Source organism: Papilio xuthus, unplaced genomic scaffold (genome assembly GCF_000836235.2).
Source record: "Papilio xuthus unplaced genomic scaffold, Pxut_1.1 DF826961.1, whole genome shotgun sequence".
NCBI lineage: Eukaryota > Metazoa > Arthropoda > Insecta > Lepidoptera > Papilionidae > Papilio > Papilio xuthus.
The window spans coordinates 1,482,333-1,502,825 of record NW_013531688.1 but is presented as its reverse complement, the minus strand read 5'-3'; the positions used below and the strand labels follow the sequence as shown (position 1 = coordinate 1,502,825).

General features: G+C 34.6%; 1 protein-coding gene across 2 annotated transcripts in view; it reads right to left on the bottom strand.

The window, feature by feature from the left end:
- pxb (putative Hedgehog signaling attenuator pxb) overlaps positions 1-20,493 on the bottom strand; it is a 78,397-nt gene that overhangs the window by 8,291 nt on the left and 49,613 nt on the right. For both annotated transcript variants that reach the window (XM_013315726.1, XM_013315727.1), the window contains exons 3-4: positions 16,913-17,553; positions 8,533-8,645 (exon numbers count right to left, since the gene is read on the bottom strand). In XM_013315726.1, coding sequence (XP_013171180.1) covers positions 8,533-8,645; positions 16,913-17,536 — 737 coding nt within the window. In that variant the 5' untranslated portion in view covers positions 17,537-17,553. The remainder of the gene's footprint in view (positions 1-8,532; positions 8,646-16,912; positions 17,554-20,493) is intronic.

Below are 20,493 nucleotides of genomic sequence, written 5' to 3'. Positions count from 1 at the left end.
AGGGCTGGATGGAAAAGGAAAGAAGGATTTTACAGAGGAGGGGACGCATAGGCAGGAGAAATATTTCCCTTTTGTGCCTCTCCTCTATCGATTAAATATCAACGCATCTGCAATTAATGTCTATGAGTAGCGGGTCTCTAGTTTGCTCAATAATGATAAAAAAATGTATTTTTTTAGACAAGTTGTACCACTTTACCTTGGCTTACCCTTGATCACACAAAAAAAACCATCCCTTTCAATCCTGTTTGAAAGAAGAGAGACAACAATCTAATATAGAAGTAAAAATGGTTAACATAGCGATTTTTGTGCAGTATTGATATTTTCCTAAAGTCAATATATCAAGAACATTTTATATGTTTGATACATTCTGTAAATAAACTCTTTCTTAGTTCAGAAAAGTCATACGATGAAAATAAAATAGGTTAATGGAGTCTGAAAAGTTTTTTTACCCGTGGTATTGACATATCGAGTTCTCGTGAAATCCAACTTTTGCCCCATTACTTTACTCTTGCGAAGAATATTGATATATAAATAAGTAAGGTAAGTATAGAATTAAGAATTTACGTACATCTTTTAAATTTTATTGTTCAATCAGCAACTTTAGCATTCGGGATATATGTGAACTAACAAAGTCATCTTGACAGCGTCATATTCTAACCAATGGGCGCGGCAGTTGCATAGCTTAATGTTGCCATCTTAATTTCGAAATTAAGTAAAGACATGTTAGTTTGGACGTATCAATTTAACTACTAAGGAATTACTACGAATACTCCGGTCATAAAATGCATATAATTGCTTTGAGTTGTAAAATGGACAACTTTCGGAAGAACTTTTTGTTTACTGGTAATTCTTTAAACTTGTAGGCCTCTATTTCAATAAACTACTATAAAATCTATGTGCGACTATACTTAGTACGCTTTTAATCTCCAATAGCGACTCTTTAACATTTCAGAGTACGACATTATTTTGAAAATATGGATGTACACGATCGGAAGTTTAGTAGAAACGGTACAAATTAAAAATGCCAGTTGTCCGTTGACAGCACATAGATGGCGCTATTAGCTTAAATAATCTTAATGATTATAAAAAACTTTACTATAAAAGTGTCTTCCACCGTAAGTAAACATATTTGAACTTGTGTGAACAAATACAGAGTTGGAAGAGATTCAAAAAAATACGTTCAACGAACATTTTCTTTTTTTCTATCGTGTCAAGGCTTCGCAATCGGTGTCAAAGCAACATATAGTTGCTTTTTGTCTACAATATTGTACAAACAAGAAAATCTTCAAGCCACATCGCTTTCAAATACACAAATATGAAAGAATACAGGTAATGTCAAGCGAATTTGAACCTTATTTCAACTAAGAATATAAAAAGATAAATATTAAACTGCAAAAACAAAAAATGTACTCGTTTCAAATAATGTAAGTATTAACAATCTAAAAATCATTCTAATATTATAAATGCAAATGTTTGAATTGATAGATGTTTGTTAAAAGGTCTGCAGAACGACTTAACAGATCTCGATGAAATTTGGCATAGATATAGAACATAGTCTACAAGAACACTTAAGCTACTGATCAAGGTTTTTATTTAATTCCGCGACAAAGTCGCGGACGACAGGTAATGTTTATATGAGTTTTCAAATTAAAACTAATTCGAATCTTATTTTGAGAGAAAGAATTAACTAGAAATGATTCGTTTAAATTCGAACGAAACTCGAAACAATTGTCAAATCATCTAGATATGTCAAAAACAAAAGCGTTGTATTAACATCCGTATGTCTCAGCGCGGCCATGCGTGAAATGTTCCCCGGCCATTCATACGAGTGCACAACGCAACGAATTGAGATATTATGCAAATATCTGATTGTATGCAGATTGTCGATAATAAGCTGCGCCGATTCGAAATCAACGCTATACAATACGTTCGCCATAATGAGAGAGACAATAGAGGCTTAATAAAGATGTAAAGCTGTAGATTTCTTATCTTGAACTGACGTCGCTTCTATTACGGAGGATGATTTGAATATATTCACGTAAGAAAATCCTTAATGAACAAAGAACAAAAACAAAAGACTACATAATGTTTAGCTTTTTAAAAGGTCAAAGAGTAAGCAAAATCATTTTGACTACTCTTTGACGTAACTAACAATTAAAACAATATTTAATTGGGAAAAGCGTAGTTGAATTCGTATACATCTTACTAATGTTATAAATGCGAATATTTGTTTAAAGGTATCTTCGGAACGGATCAACGGATCTTGATCAAATTTGCGATAGATATAGAACATAGAACACATAGGTTAATGATTAACTTGTTTTAAAAGCTAAAACAGGAAATTTCTAGTCTTTAAGAAGAATTCTTTACTTATAGTGGAGTGAAGCTAATGAAATTCGAAGCAATGGAATAAAACAGTCAACGTTAGGGGCTAAATCCATAGGGCGTCTTTTTACCTGAGGCTAGCACTTATATAGAGTGCTTGGCCTCTCAAAGCCAAGACAAAAAGGCCCCGTAATAGTCTATTGTTCCGCGACCCCACCCGTGTTGGGGCTTGAGAACCACTCGACGAGTTTACGCGAAGTTTTTCGAGGGTGAAATTCCGCTCTGAGAGTTCCACAGTTACTTACGAAAACTGGACGGGCGTTAATTTTTTAATTGACATAGATTGCTGGACTTAATTCTTTATTTCCTTCTTTTCCTCGTCTATTCGTTAAAATTAACTACAAATACGTAAACTATGCATTAATAATATTTATGTTATGTTGTTATTTCTTTACGAAGTCTTTGTCAAGAAAAAAAATAAACACAGTCTTTTAGTGCAATGGTATTTTAAAATTATAATATCAAGATGACGTGATCTTTTCACGTAGCTCATAAATATCAAACTATTAACACCCTGTATATCATAAATGCAAAATTGATACTAGAATATGCGCATGAGTGCCCGCCCTCGACGTTCATTGGTTGACAGATATATACTCGGCCAATCGTAAACCGGTGTGAAACAACGCATAAATTTGGCATAATTAGTCACGCATGGAAATAAGTAAAAAAAACTTACAAGTAAGCAGATGTTTTAATGAAATTCAGTTTTATTTTAATCAGCACTAACTCTATGTGGGAACTCTAAATGAATGTTGTTTTATAATTTCCATTCGATATCTCATTAGCATTGTAAATGAACTTATATGTTGTGCCTTGTATATTACAATTTACGCTCAACAATCGGAAGTGATTTGGATTATAAATATTCAATAACTCCAAGCTTACAACAGGGTAGAGCCCGCTTTAACATCTTCGCACGAATTGGCCCGGCTCGCCCGGTGAAATACCACGACTACACAGAAGACAGGCATCAAGTGGAAGCAATTCCGCGTTTCGTCTGATGCGTGTGCGTCCTAATTTAGTCCTCTTTCCCTTCCCACCCTTTTTCTTATAAGGCAAGGATGGTAAGTGGAAATGGACTTTCCGGATGAGAGGATACATGGAAAGGGAAAATGTTTTCTTTCTGTGCATCCTCTCCTCCGTCGATTAAAGGTAGGCAACGCATATGCAATTGCGTATGTCTATGGGCAACGGTCACTTCGCTATTTCAGCTATTTCAGGTGTCCGCTCGCTCGTTTGTCACCTTATGATGTAAAAAAAAGTAGAAGCAAGTCCACGTTTCGTCTGATGACTATGTTCTGAAGGACTAACTTGGGTAGACTTTTCCCTCCCTCCCTTTTCTTGTAAGGAAATGGTGGTTGTGTGATTTTGCAGGAAACAAAAGGGAAATCTTTCTGTGCGTCACCTCCACCGTCGATTAAATTTAAGCAACAAAGGCACTATTACCGAAGTGTGTAAATAAGAAAGTAATTAGACATTTTAGTTAGAAAGCACATAGCAACTACTAAAACTATAGACTTAATATTTGCAGTACTAATAACGTTTCTAAATGCGCTACCCCACGTCGAGCTGCATATCCTATTAGAATTTCGAAACAAGCTGGCCATGTTATCTTTAGTCGACGGATTTGTCGGGAAACTACTAAACACCGTGCTTCCAGAATTAGCCTTTGTTTACGTATTGACAGTCGTATGATTTATGAATAATAAACGTTAACGGTATGCCGCCATATTGTTCCAAAATTATTACGATTCGTGTTCAGTTTCTGGAACATAGCTATGAATAATTTTATGATAAACGCCATTCCATCTAATAGTGTAAATATTTATGGAATCTTTAATGTTGCTCAATAAGTATCTGGTATACACTACATTATGGATATATGTTAAATAGTATCAGACCAACTCTGTGATTTATCTTTTAAAATAACCTTTGTATACTTAAAATATTTTTTTTATTATATCCGCAAGCAAGAATCGATTGTCATCTACTTCAGAAATAAAGACATAATTTGCAATGTTACCGTATTTCATGTACAGTCATGGCTTTTCGCAGTGTTCCAATTACAACAAAATTGCCTTGTTCTTTGCAACGAAAAAACTCCGTCATTTCTTACAAATATACAATTAGATAGCAGTGTGTAAATGACAGAATAATTAAAAAGTAATTAGTTGTGTATATCTAGACCTTAGTAATAGATCTTATTCGTAAGTACTGTTAGGAAGAAAATCAAATGAGCCAGTGTATTGACTCAACACTAGCCTTAATAAAATGTCGACGTTTGTGTCCCCTCGACATTCATTCTGACACTAGACTTTGTAACGAAAGCACGTCTTTTGCGCCAAAGAATTTTATAATTAATAATGTCTATAAGTACATACTTAAAAGCTTTGTTTTATCGAGACGACTGTAGCTTTTAAGGTAGAATATCACCAGATTCCTCGATAGTACAACATATGCAGACGATTTGAAACATTTTTACTACGTTATAAAAAATACAAATAATTCGTTTAATGTGAAAGATACAGATAGCATTCAACCAAATAACTTATAGCTTGGGAGAAGCTTACTAAGGTAAATCAAGTCAATTCATCATCATCAGCTCACTATACGTCCCCACCGAGGGGCTCGGTTAAGGGTGATTAGGCCATAGTCAACCACGCTGGCCAAGTGCGGGTTGGTTGACTTCACACATATCTTTGAATTACTTCTCAGATATGTACAGGTTGCATCACGACGTTTTCTTTCAACGTAAGAACGTCGAATAAATGTACATATGTAAATCGGAAATCGAAAAACACATTGGTACATGGAGGGATTCGAACCCAGGACCTGCAGATTGCAAGTCAAGTGCTCGACCACTGAGCCACCGACGCTCTTGACGAAGTCAAGTCACTGTAATTATAATCTAAGTAAACGTAGACAAGAAATGTCACTACACATTTTTTAAAACCTAATTAATTATCAAAAAAAAAAGATTCAACCAATAAAATAGTCTAAGGATTTATGTAACTGATTACCCACAAAAATAACTTAGTGATGTTATCTGTACACAAATAAATATAAACAAATGCCGAGTCGGTGAGATCGAACCAAAAGGGGAACTATCCCGATGTGTTGATACACAAATAATTGCCCAATTTATAAACTTTCCAACCGGCCCCTGATTATCTTATCTTCGTTTTGAATGCTTAATTAAATCAACATTAGTCACTATGGGACGCTTATCACATGTGTAACATATACCTAAATCCGACCTCCTCAAACTGGCCGTAACGCGGCGGCGAGAATATTGTGACGGCTATAATTAAAGCAATGCATTTGATACAAATTATAAGAGATAGCGGTAGCGGATTTAATACAAAACATTTATTGAAAAATATATTACAGTAACAAAAAGAACCAGTAAACAGTGGTAGAGCCCGCTTTAACATCTTCGCACGAATTGGCCCGGCTTGCCCGGTGAAATGCCACGACCACACAGAAGGCAGGCGAGAAGTGGAAGCATTTTCGCTTTTCGTCTGATGAGGGTGCGTCCCGGAGGCCTAACTTAGTCCTCTTTCCCTTCCCACCCTTTTTCTTATAAGGAATGGGAAGTGAAAGTGGATTTTCCGGATGAGAGGATGCATAGAAAGGGAAAATATTTGCTTAAGGCAACGCATAGGCAATTGCGTATGTCTATGGGCAACGGTCACTTCGCTATTTCAGGTGGCTGCTCGCTCGTTTGCCACCTTATGGAATAAAAAAAAACACAAAAGTAAACAAGATTTAGAAATCTAGACATAAAGCAAAATAACAGCAGACGTGAAATATATGATGTGCTTTAAATCATATTTTTTGCAAAATTCATTTCTAAAGATCATTAGTACGTACTACTACTAGCTGTCGGCAGCGACTCCGCCCGCGCGGAATTAACCCTTATTGTGAAAAGATTTCTTTTTTGAAGAGAAGCAAAAAAACGTCTAGAAATGTCATGCGTTTAATAAAACTAAGTTAAAAATTATTTTATAGTGATCGTATATTTTTATAAAGTTGTATGTATGGTATACTATACAAAATGAACATTAGGATTAAAAAAAAACTTCATTCGTATTATATATTCTTCCAGACTATTCTAAATCTATGATAAATTTCGCCAAAATCTATGCAGCCGTTCTGGAGATACCTTCTAACATCTATATATACATCCAAACATTCGTATTTATAATATTAGTAAGATTCCCAGTATTTATCATGCCGTTAATAATGTTAATGTCAATCGAAATCAAGTTGACCGAAAACTGATTTAAAGAGATAAGAAAATGATGCAATAAAATGTTTTCCACATCATTGCCGCTACATCTTCCAAGTTGAATACAATATTTAACACCGGGATTAAATCCCGACTAGGTGACAGCCACTCTAATCAACTTTCTCAAGCCATTGCCTCCGAGGGCGACGTGTGACGACGGTTTTAACGGCGATTAAACTGTCAGTGGCACCCTGTCGACGCTTCCACGTTCACAACTAATTCTTGAAATCACCGTACGTGAATACGTATTTGCTGTTTATTCAGAAATTTGTTAACTTCACAATTGGTGCCATTCACAGCGTGTAATGAGCGCAAATTTAACGTTAGCATACAAAATGAAACTATTCTGTTATGTTAAAATTAAATAAAATGTCATAAAAAGATGAATTTTGAAGACTGTCTGCTCCAACAGACTTAACCTCTTATGGTAACGCTAAAAAATATCGTAAACTAGCTGTCGCCCGCCACTCCGCCCGCGTGGGTATGTAAAAAAACTTAATTAGTGTAGCACATGTGTTCTTTCAGACTATGTTCTATACGTATGCCAAATTTAATCGAGATCCGTTCAGCCGTTCTAGTGATATCTTCAAACACCTATCCATCCATCTAAACATTCGCATTTATAATATTAGTAAGTTTAATAAAAAGCAGCTCTTCAAGGCATAAATTCGAAAAAAAAAAAAATGTCCGTCTCCTGGCTCTAAGATATAAAAGAAAGTAATAACTCAAGAACGGCTTTACCGATATGGCTGAAAATTGCTGAGGAGGTAGCATAGAGCCAGGAGACGGACATAGGATACTATTTATTCATTTTTTATGCCTTGAAGAGCTGCTTTTTATTTAACTTACTAATATTATAAATGCGAATGTTTAGATGGATGTGATGTGGATGGATGGATGGGTGGGCTACACTAATTAAGTTTTTTATATATCCACGCGAACGGAGTCGCGGGCGACAGCTAGTTTACAATAGTTTTGCATATCAAACAACAGAAACGATCACTTCAATAAATCAAACGAACAAACAGACAAGTGTAAATGTCCTCTGTTTGTCTTCTAACGTCAATTAAACTGTCAGGGGCAGTGCGACGTCGTTTCTACGTTCGTCGGCCGCTAATTTGTGAAAATTTCCCTCTCAACTGTTATCCGAATGATTTATTATGGATGCTGTTTAATTGAATTTATGTTATTGTTGCTTGTTGTGAGAGAATTTATATGACGTCACGGCTCATTTAGAATTAATGTACGAGATCAGATTTTGATCGTGTTTTGTTATGACGTAATTGTGACGTAATTTATTGTTGTTCTATATCGTAAATTTTATTAATATTATAAATTATTTAACAGTGGTAGAGCCCGCTTTAACATGTTTGCATGAATTGTCCCGGCTAGGCCGGTGAAATACCACGACCACACAGAAGACAGGCGTCAAGTGGAAGCTATTCCGTGCAGTCTCATGAGTGTGGGGTCCCAGAGGCCTAATTTAGACCTCTTTCCCTTCCCAACCTCTTTCTCATAAGGAAATTGTAAGTGGACTTTCCGGATAAGAGGATGCATGGAAAGGGAAAATATTGTCTTCCTGTGGATCCTCTCCTCCGTCGATTAAAGGTAGGCAACGCATATGCAATTGCGTATGTCATTTCTAAATCATTGTTTGGCTTCATCGTATGTTCAGATTTATGTTTTTAATGCCTATGCCTACTGTCAATTAAATTAAAACAAACATTTTTTTAAAATTGTATTACAGTGTATGAAAATGATTCAATGAACAATATTTTAACATATATCATGGTTCCTTCTTTACATAGTAAGAATATATATAAGCTTTGACTAAGTATATAAAGAAAACTTACTTCCAGACAAGGACAGCGCCAACGAGTACACCAACAAGAAGCACGACAGAGCAGAGAGCGATTACTGCTGACGTCTGGAACGACGGCCCGCTGTGATTGTACGCGTCTATCTTCTGCAAATATAAACAAAGGAAATCTTACTAATATTATAAATGAAGATATGGATGTATGGATGAATATTTGTAAGAAGATATCTCCACAACTGCTCAACGGATCTTGATAAAATTTGGCATAAATGCAGAATTAAAGGCTAGAAGAACACAAAGGCTACTAAATTTAAATTTCATTATTTAAAAATATTTATTACAACCGTCTTCGTATTACTCGTCACTGGATTAGTGTATTTTTTATAATATAAACTTTATTTAGAGCTCACATATAAAACTGGATAATTGATTAAGTGTCCTCACCCGTTATAACTAAATAACAAAATCTACGCATAAAATTCAACCGCATACAATACTCGAATGGTTAACGAATAAATTGAAGAGGGCCGAATCAAACGCATGGAGTAACCGACGAAAAGCTCCGACCCCGATTCAATCGAGTACCGTGCGCCCGGAGCTCTAAAATGCCGCTTCAGATACAAGTACGACCTAAAAATGCGCTGACGAGAACAAAAAAAAACTTATAATGCTTTTATTAAATTTTCTAGAATCGCTTGCGCCCTTGACATTTGTGGTTTTAATGCAGTAAAAAGTGTCAAAATGAAAGTGTTTTTTTTTAAAACAGATATTGAAGTTTTTCCAATAGTAATTTGAAAAAATATAATTTACTCAGCTTTATGAGCGTCAAATAAAAAAAAACAAACTGCAATTTCTTTTAGATTCTATTGTATTATTTCTCCCTTTACTAGATTATCCAAATTAACCATAAATGGTAACTTAAGTCTAATTTAATTTCTTAGTTATTTGCAATTTTACTATGTTATTTATTGTTTCTTGGTTTAATCTGTATTACCTATAATAAAAACTTTTCTTTCTTTCTTTCTTTTCCTTTACAATAAAAAAAAATAATATAAAAAGTCGCTTCTAATATCTTTATCCGATAACAAACACTATCATTCAGTGTATCAAACACAAGACGAAAGCTTCGGACAAAATTAATCAAAGGGAATGTATCAATGGCTTCAAATAATTCAATTCGGAAATACTTGGCTCAATTCCAACAGTCCTGACACGACTATACGATTGTTCTGCCGATTTATCAAACTTAGCACTCTGTTACACTATCGACTTTTTCCTTGACACTGTATCGAACATTGGCATTTATAACATAACAAGAGCTAATTTGTCTGTAAGTTCCGTGCCAATTTTTAGTGAAACATTTCAATAGACTTTTTTTATATTATAATGTGACAAACGAGCGAGCGGCTATCTGAAATCGCTGAAATAGTGAAGTGAACGTTGCCCATAGACATACGCTTATGCGTTGCCTACCTTTAATCGACGGAGGAGAGGATGCACAGAAAGAAATTATTTTCCCTTTCCATGCATCATCTCATCAGGAAAGTCCACTTCCATTTCTCATCCTATCCTTATAAGAAAAAGGGGGGTTAGGGAAAGTGGACTAAATTAGGCCTCCGGGACGCACAAAAGAATTTAAAAGATTGAAATAAAGGTTATATATATTATATCTTACTAATATAAAATTATAAATGCGAATGTTTGGATGAATACTGAACGGATCTCGGTGAAAATTGATATTTATATAGAACACAGTCTGGAAGGAATACATAGGCTACTAATTATATTTTTTTAACTGTGCGTTTAAGCAATTGCGGGCATAAGCTAGACACTTTTAAATCAATCTGGAATTTATCCACTTTGGTGTATGTGTTGCTTACAGCGAGGCAACGTTAAGGCGGACACTCGATGTTGCCACGGCGCGGCATGTTTGGTAGGATTAGTTTTAAATTTAAAAATCAATTTAAATTGTTATTAATAAAATAGTTTCTAGTCATATGAGCACTTTCAACGGTTTAATTTATAACTAGTTGTCGCCCGCGACTTAGTCCGCGCAGAAAAAAAAAACTTAATTAGTAGCCTATATGTTCTTTCAGATTATTTGTACATCTGTGTCAAATATTAGTAAGACCCACGCAGACGTTCTTGAGATACTTTCAAACAAACATCCATCCATATAAACATTCGCATTTATAATATTAGTAAGCTTGCTGACTACAATTTCCTTAGTTGATAACTTTCCAGTGTTCGTCAGGGTTCATATCTAACAGTTGCTTGTCAGAAAAAATAAAGTGTTAATTACAACCCCAAACCACTACACGCCATAGAATAATAACTTGATAGATTTTTTGTTACGAAATTTCTGAGGGGTAGGTGTTTAATATATTAATATTTTCCGTGCAATAGTCACGCAATACTCGAATGTCTGACAAAAAAAAGGGTCATTTCATATAATTTTTTCGCCCCTCCCTTTCAACCCTAAGTGGTTGCATTATATTCTTTTTGTCTCCCCCAGTAATAACAGTGAGACAACGGCACGTATAACCATTATGTTAGTCTTTTTATATGTATTTTACATCATATATGTTTTTTCACTAACAAGATACGTTAAAGGTAAAGTCGTTTAAAATTACCTTAGTTTAGAAACGGATACCCTGGTTAAATTAAAACAAAATGGAAACCAAAATCTCAAGTCTTTTGTTTTAACACGTTCAATGCCATTATGATTTTAATAACCAAAAGACTTTCCGGATGCATCGAAAGGGAAAATATTTTCTTTATGTGCATCCTCTCCTCAGTCGATTAAAGGTAGGCAACGCATATGCAATTGCGTATGTCTATGGGCAACGGTCACTTCGCTATTTCAGCGATTTCAGGTGGCCGCTCGCTCGTTTGTCACCTTATGAAATAAAAAAAAACTCGGAGACGAGTCATGTGATTACAATAAAATATTAAACTAAGTATCATAAAAAGATTTTATTATTAAAAATATTGTCATCCCTGTTTTATCTTTGACAAAAAAAGACTCAGAAACCCACGGTTAGTCATTATTGATATTATTATTAATATGTACCAAATTATATTTTAAGCTATAATATGAAGCAAACCATTCACTTATGTTAATTACAATAATTTCGAATTAAATCGAATCCTGAAAGTATTAAGTTAGGGTTGTCAACACATAATAATTGAACGATAAAAAAGAATAGATAAAACGCAAGCAGTGCTGATTATTTTCAAGATATCAGCACAAAAATGTATAGAACGCTAGACGCGAGGGTGGAATAATGTTTTTCTATAATAAAAACATTTATACGCAACGCAGCGAACGCAATTAGTGAGGGTAGTCGGGGGGTGGAGGGACAGAATTATTATATTCAGTAATTGGATAGATTTTATCGAATTAGGGTGTGCTGTTTGTTTATGTATTGCTTAGTAGTGGAAATGATGTGCGAAGCGGAAAAAAGTCTTATTTAAAGGTGCGTTTCCACTAATAAAACCCCTAAAATAAAGGGAGCTGTGGCTTTCTAATTCGTCATCAAGCGGACGAAGCCGTTGGCTGGCTAGTCGTGAAAAATAATCAAAAATTCATGACATTTGTTGTGTCATTATCAGCTCACTAAACGTTCCTAATGTGGGGTTCGGAGTCTACAAAAAGTTAGAGGTAACTCGGACAGTCAACCACGCTAGCCTAGTGCGGGTTGACTTTACATATATATTTGATTTTCTTTGCAGATATGTACAGGTTGTATCACGATGTTTTCCTTCACCGTAAGAACATCGGGTAAATGTATGTAAATGAAAAATCTAAAAACACACTGGTAAATATCGGATTTGAACCCAGGATCTGCTAACAAGTCAAATGCTTAAGCCTCTGAGCCACCGACGCTTATGTTCGCTTCGCAAAGCTTCGATCTGTAGAGAGCAATTCAGGAACAATGGTAAGAACAGATGATGAATAAGTAAAGTTGACTACAGTCAGTCCCTAAGGTGTCCTTATAAGGGCAAAAGAAAAAATAAATCAGCTATCACACGGTGGTTTTCTGAGTCAAACAGCGTATGCGAGCATTCTTGCACATTTTTATTTTACGTGACAGGAATCGTAAATAATGTCACAGGGTAACGAATACTTGTATTTCAGAAAATTCGGGAACGGTTTTCTATTTCAGTTAAATATCTTATTAATCTTAATGATATTATAAATGCGAATGTTAAGATGGATGGATGTTTGTTTGAATGTATCTCGAGAATGGCTGTAGATGTCTCTATGAAATTTGGCATGCATACAGAACGTAATCTGGAAGAACACATAGGCTACTAATTATTTTTTTAAAACCCGAGCGAGCGGAGTCGCGGGAGATAGCTATCATAGAGTTCGAATTCGATACACGTTACAAGTTTTGCTTTTTTAATATCCTATAGTTCTTTTTTGTTTTTAAATTTTATATTTTACTTATAGTAATTGAACATACTTTTAACATTGGGATAAAAGTTTGTTTTTGAACCTTGAACTTGCACTAGCGATATTTCTATCTTATATTTTGGCTTGACCGATTCTCATGAAATTTTAGATCACATTGAGTAGGTCGGAGAATCGGCCAACATCTATAGTTAATCCCGCGCGGACGGATTCGCGGGCGACAGCTAGTTGGCATGTATAATTTGCTCAATAAATATCATTTAATATCGTAACATAATAGCGTTATCAAAATGATCTGTTCTACAATAGAACATTTAGGCTGACTACAGAATACGTCAATTTGTCATAATCTGGCATTATCTGAGACGATATCCGTCATCGTACGTTGAACGATTAATCGGTGTGTATCGTAAAATCTCTATACAACAATATAGGACGTAAAAAAAATACGTCTTCGAAACGACAACATTCAAAATGTGCCGTGCCCGAAATTTATCAAACTGTCCATCTTAAGACGGTGGCCGATTTGTCAATGACCCAGCATTAATTAATAAAAAAGTCAACTAAAAGGAATTGTGTAAGTCTTTAATTATGGACCATAATTTTTTGTTGAATCACAATTAAGGACACAATTGTTAATTAATTCACTAGCTAACGCCCGCGACTCCGTGTGCGCGGAGTAAAAAACGTAATAAGTAGCCTATGTGTTCTACCAGACTATGTTTTACAACTGTGCCAAATTTCATCAAGATCTATTGAGCCGTTCCGGAGATATACGAGTATTCAAACATCCATCTATCTAAACTTTCGTATTTATAACACTGGTTAAATCAAAACATTTTATGCAAAAATATACAATTTTTAAAGACTTATCCTTCACGTGGATTAATATTTAATTATATTATAAAGAAATAAGTTATAATCTGTATTAAATCGGCTACACAGCATTTAAAAATGAAGGTGTGTTAACTTTTTATGTAGCTTAATTTAAGCGTGTCCATTGAAAAAAACAAAACATAAGGAATGTAACCCGAGTTAAATATGCACATTTTAAACATCTATTCTCGCTGTATCATCCTTAACAATTATATGAGAGTATACCAAACAAGGTTCATTGTCTTTTAAGATGTCTCAGCACGAATTAGTAATGTTATAACTTTTATCTTGGTACTTTAAAAGCGGGTGGTTGATCGTTTTAGGTGCGCTCCAGGGGAACATTTCGAGACCCATTTTAAAGTACATTTAGGGCTTATTAGACATTTTAATTTGCTTTCTGTTAACAGAACACTCCGACAATGTTCCTTCTACTAATAGGTAAGTCTGAATAATAAATATTCATGGTCCTTATAAAGGACGTAAAGCTAAAAATGTTTAAAACACCTCGCTTTTGGCTTTTTAAGCTGGATTAAGACGAGATAATTTTGTTATTTAAAAGATTATTTTTAAAAAGCTCGGTTTGAGGTTTTTTTAGATTGAAATTAAAGACACGAGATAAGATTACTTTTAATTTTGTTTGTTTAATTAATACAATCTAAATTCTCCTTTGTAAAGCAACTAAGAAAGTTTTGTCTTACTATAACGTGTTTTTCATCTATTCTTACGAAAGAAACTCATGATATATGAATTTTAAATCTTACTAATATTATAAATGTGAATGTTTAGATGAATGGATTGTTTGTAGGTATCTCCGGAACTGCTCAATGGATCTTGATTAAATTTAAATTTATTAAATACATAATTTATTAAGTTTTTTAATCCTCGCGGACGAAGTCGCGGGCAACAGCTAGTTTAATATACATATTAATAAAAAAATTGTTTTTATATCAAATCATTATTGAAGTATCACAAGCCGATGAATACTAAAGAGGTATAAAAAATCGCATAGTTTCTTACTCATCGTTTCTTGGTAGCGTGACGAAGTTAGTCATCATGGAACACCCACTGTGGCCGACTTGCTTATTAGCACAGGGTGTTCTTTAATTCATTTATTACCTTGTTAATATCAACGCCTTGGATGTCTCAATCAAGCCGACCGCAGAATGTTCTACAGTGGGTAAGTTATCGATAAATAAAACGCAAACACGATTTAGATGACTAAATTAAGATATTAATTTGAAATTGGATCTAGTTCGTGGAAATGCTAATTGGCGTTGAGGAATGTTTTTATAAAGACATTTAGTTTATGGGAAGATTAACGGTTGTTTTAGTCAGCACGGAATTAAAAAAATGCCTATGTTACTCTTACATTTACATGAGTCATCATCCAGTTAAAGTTCGGGTTAAAATCGGTCTACCAGCTTAGAAGGTTACCAGGAACAAACACGGACAGACAACAGACAGACATACAAAAGTTATTAGTAACAAAAATACATTCATGAAATATATTTTGTGTTACCGATGGAAGATCAAACGTCGTTGGTGGTTATTTCACAATTGCAAGAGTTTATTAAATATAGCTGTCGCACGCGACTCCGTCCGCGCGGAATTAAATAATAATTAATAGCCTGTGCGACCTTTCAGATTTTTTTCTACATCCTTACATCCTCCAACTTCTAATAAACATCCATCCATCCATCCACACTGTAGCATTTGTATTAGTTCTAGACGTTATTAGTTAAAATCCTTTGGCGCGAATGGCGCGCTTCCGTTACAAAGTAAAGTGTAAGAATGATTAGTATGGGGATATAAACGTCGACATTTTAGTTAGGCTAGTGTTGCCAGTACACCGGCACAGTGTCGGATTTTCGTCGGGAACTTAATACATTTTTTCCAAATTATTATGAGGGTCGTGAAGGCACAAATTTCTTGGCAGTGGAGACGCACGGTTATAAAATTATACTAGTTTCTCTTTTCGTTCGCTTCATGTTTACTGTAGTCTATATGAATCGTGATGTTTAAATAAAGTCAAATTACTGTGTATTTTACGTATAATCTTAAAAGTAAACTTTAAAAAGCATACACCGTATTATGAGCATTTCAAAATTACGACTACGAGTTGGGCAACAAACAAGATAAGTAACATCAATGTTAGTATTACACATATATACTAAAATCTCACTGTGAACCGTTATTTCTATAGCCTCATCATTTCATGGAAACATGTCAAACGAATTGCCAGAGAAAGGTCTCTTTACACTCGTAAAAAACTTAGAGATGTTAAGATAATACGCATTGTAAATGCCACGGCTTCATTAAGGACCCGCATATCAAATATTTACTCGAACAGATAAGAGCGCGTAGTTTATTCATTACCCATTTTTAGAACAAAACGTGAAACGCTTTCGAAAGATAAGAAATTTTCGATTCTAACCTGGTAGGGGCTTTTAAATGTTTAACGAAAACAATGGAAATTGTTTGTGTTTCGAATCGTTCCGCTTACCTGAGTATTAAAAAAGATTAACGCACCCCAAATTCCTTACAAAGTATTTTTATCTATAGCCGATGTTAGAAATATTAAGTTATCGAAACTACGATCTTTGGACTTAAAATTGGGTAATGAATCATTTTATAAAAATAAGGGGAAATGCATCAAATGTTGTTGTCCATTATTTTAAAAATTCGATTTACTTATCCATTTCTATCCTTTGAAACCGATAAATAAAATTATGACAAACTGTAGTTAACTGTAGCGGTTCTGTTATTGACATAACTAATATTCCAATTACCAAGCTTCCTTTTCCCTCTCGTAACTCAAAACATTGTTAACCTCTGTATTTGTTTCCACATCCCTAATCGACTACTTTTATAACGTTCTTAATGAAACGCAATTTAGCTATTTGTTATTTATGACATGTTTTGGTTAGATCATAAATATTTGCTACACAACTTAGCTTAATACGTTAACTGTTCGTAAGATACCGGATTCTTACCAAGATTAATCTATTTGAGCTCCTATTCTTCTGCACAGATGCATGCACCATGATCATGGGATTACTGGTGTTGTGTGGTAGTGTGAAAAAATCTTAAAGATGCAATGTACGTAAAGTCTACTTACTGGTTCTGTGTCGCATGTCTCAAGATCAGGAATTGGATCATCTCCACAGTAGTATTCAGCTTGCAGGAATGGTGGTCGTGGTGGCGGTGGCAGTAGGAACTCCGGCGGTGGCCCGAGACAGTCACACTCCGTTAGATCCGTCGGTTCTAATTCCCACATCTCGTAATCTAACTTAACACTATTCACAACCTTAGCTCCGATATCACTAACACTTATGTGAGCACTAATATCACGTTTCACACGTTTGTCTTCATTTGAAGTTCTTAGTTTAATTAAATTGGCTATGTATAGTTCATCATCAACATCGCTCCACACATTCTTTCTGACTTCTTCGTCTTCATCATTTAAAGCATCCTCTTCTTTATTTCTTGTTACTTCGTTTGCTATAAGACGATTGATGTTAATATCACTAGTTTCTGTATGAAGAATTTCAGTATTAACTTCTTTATTGGCGTTCGGAACATTTTGGACTTTCGTGTTGAAGAAATATTTGATTGTATCAGTCAATTTAGATTCCAACAAATCTCTCTTGATGGAACTAAAGCTTTCATTCCAAACATTTTTTACTGTCCAAATAGCGCGCGATGACGCCTCTCTTGGACTACGGTTGTTTCTTTCGTCCATACGCAATCTTCTATTATCTGTAACAAAATAAAATTCAATTAGTAATCTATCTTACTTTTTACTAATATTATAAATACAAATGTTTAGATGGATGGATGTTTGTTTGTAGGTATCTTCAGAACGGCTGAAGGGATGTCGATGAAATTTGGCATATAGAACATAATCTGGAAGAACACATAGGCTACTTATAATCTATTTTTTCCGCTGGGACAGAGTCGCGGGCAACTGCTAGTTACAAAAAACATAGTACGAGATTTATTATTTTATATCGAATCTATATTTGTAAAGTTTGTATATTAGAAAACACGTTAATCAAATTCATTTGATTGACAAGCGTATTTAAAATATGAATTCATGTATATATACTTGTAGCCGAAGTTAAAACCCATCCCATTTGAAAAGACATCGTCGACTAACCGCTTTCTTATCTAAAAATAAATGTATCGATCTTGTAGCTGAATTAAACTACTTATTATTTAATAGAAGAGCTAACACCTCATTTTGAATAACAAAGGGACCGCAATTAGAGGCTACCACGTCCGTGCCACAATGCACCGGTGTCGATATCATCTGTGCCTCGTCCAATGCTTATTTTAATTTATTTTTTATCAATTCGAATTGGATGGATGGTTTTTGAGCAACGGGCCAACGTCACGTTTTCTTTCTATCATGATTGCGTATTGGACTGGTTTTTAAAACGGATCATAGTTTAACAAACAAGTATTTAATGCTTGTTATTTTGTTGCTGATGATATCATTGTTACATTCTTTCATCAAATATTTGATTACAATTTAGTTAATTAAACTAACTTGTCTATAAATCTAATTAAATGTTTCAAATGTAACCTATCATGACTTCTCTGTCTATTTTTTTTTATATCATAAGGTGGTAAACGAGCGAGCGGCCACCTGAAATCGCTGAAATAGCGAAGTGACCGTTGCCCATAGACATACGCGTTGCCTACCTTTAATCGACGGAGGAGAGGATGCAGAGAAAGATTTTTCCCTTCCATGCATCCTCTCATCCAGAAAGTCCATTTCCGCTTCCCATCCTTTCCTTATGAGAAAAAGGGTGGAAAGGGAAAGAGGACTAAATTAGGCCTCCCAGACGCACACTCATCAGACGAAACTCAGAATGCTTCCACTTCACGCCTGTCTTCTGTGTGGTCGTAGTATTTCACCGGGCGAGCCGGGCCGATTCGTGCGGAGATGTTAAAGCGGGCTCTGCCACTGTTAAAATGACGATTTGTTTATGATTGTTTTACTTGATGCAATATTTTCTTGACGTTCTCAACTTCACGTTCGTCGTTTCGTGACGTTCGTCATATTCTTGTCTTTCTCCAACATTATGTAGTATCAGCACAATAATTACGTCTTCCAAATCGATTTATCATTCGTCGTTTACACAGTCACTCATTTCGTGTTCAAATTTCTTTTTTATTTCTCGTTTTATAGATATCACAGTGCTCGCGATTATAAAGGCAGACGTTCGCAAGTATGTGCGTGAGATTGCGAGGTCGCAGGGTCAACAGGCGTCTGACAGCATCTCTGAGTTTAATGCCAGTACTTTCTGGTAAAAGATCTCAACGAGATGTATGAAATGCTGATAATTACAAAGGTTGACGGGTGAACTAGGGTAAAGAGGTAAGAAAAATAGATTTAACTTTTAAGTACAGTACTTTGTATATCTTTTCGATTGTCAAATCTTACTATTATAAATGGGAATGTTTAGATGTATATCCAAAAGGGCTGAAAGGATCTCCATGAAATTTGGCATACATATTGAACATAGTCTGGAAGAATTTGTAGCCTACTAATTATGTTTTTTTTTTAATTCCGTGCTGATGCAGTAGCAAGCGACTGCTATTAGATAAATAAAAATATGTTAAACTCGACTTAAAATGGTCCATATTATCTTTGATAAATATTTAGAAAGTATTCTTTAATTTCTAAATATTATGATTATGCATCAATATAGCTATAGTGAAGCCTCTATCGTTATTTTTTACTTGGTGAAGTAATATAAACAAAATACAGTATTGTGGGTTCATTAATTTATGCATGTTATGTGTCAAACAGTGTATCAATGGCCATCGATGTTCTTAAGATGTCTCATTAACATTTTGGCGCTTCGGTGGCCACTTCAATGCTGTCATGGTGGACCTGACATCAGCACAATAAGGCCGAGAGGCCCTCCAGTCTCTTAACGAAGCCATTCTGTTGGTTTTCTCACGTGAATTATTGCGAGCCTCATCGATAACGGTCTATCTTGTTGTTTGAAATCTTAATCTTTGCTTATTCAAGCTTTGGGTTGGTTATATTTTAATTTTGTTAATTTTTAATTTTAAAAAAGTTTTATTATAATATAGATTTAATTATTCGATTTCTAGCTTATATCGAGTTAGGTCGATGTCGAACTCTAGTGTGTTATTTCTCTTTATATTTTGGTTTTGGTATTATTGATTTATTTTTAACATCGATTTGTTAGTCGATTACTCGTTAATGTTATTTTTTTTAAATCGACATAGAATGTAATGAGTCAAAGTTAGTTCTCGACCTCATTCCATGACGTTTTGATGTAGTGTTAGAAGTAGCTCTTATGTAAACATTATTGTCGTTAGTCATAATAAGTCATATAAAGTGAATGTTTAATAATCATGTATTGGAGTTGTTCGATTAAACATTGCAATAGAATTTTAAATGATTTTTAAATCAGATTTCATTTCAAGAATTTGTAAACCACAAATGTTACGTATAAAATTATATAATTTCAAGGACTACTAAAAATCATGTGCATTCAGCTTTACGGTTAAGAAAGTAAATGAATACGAAATAACAATATAACTGCAATAGTAGAAAATAATCAAATATGTATTATTCCTTATAATCTTCTTACAACATTGTTATCGAGAACGTCATCGTAAAAATATGCAGTCTCCTTGGTGGTCGATACACGA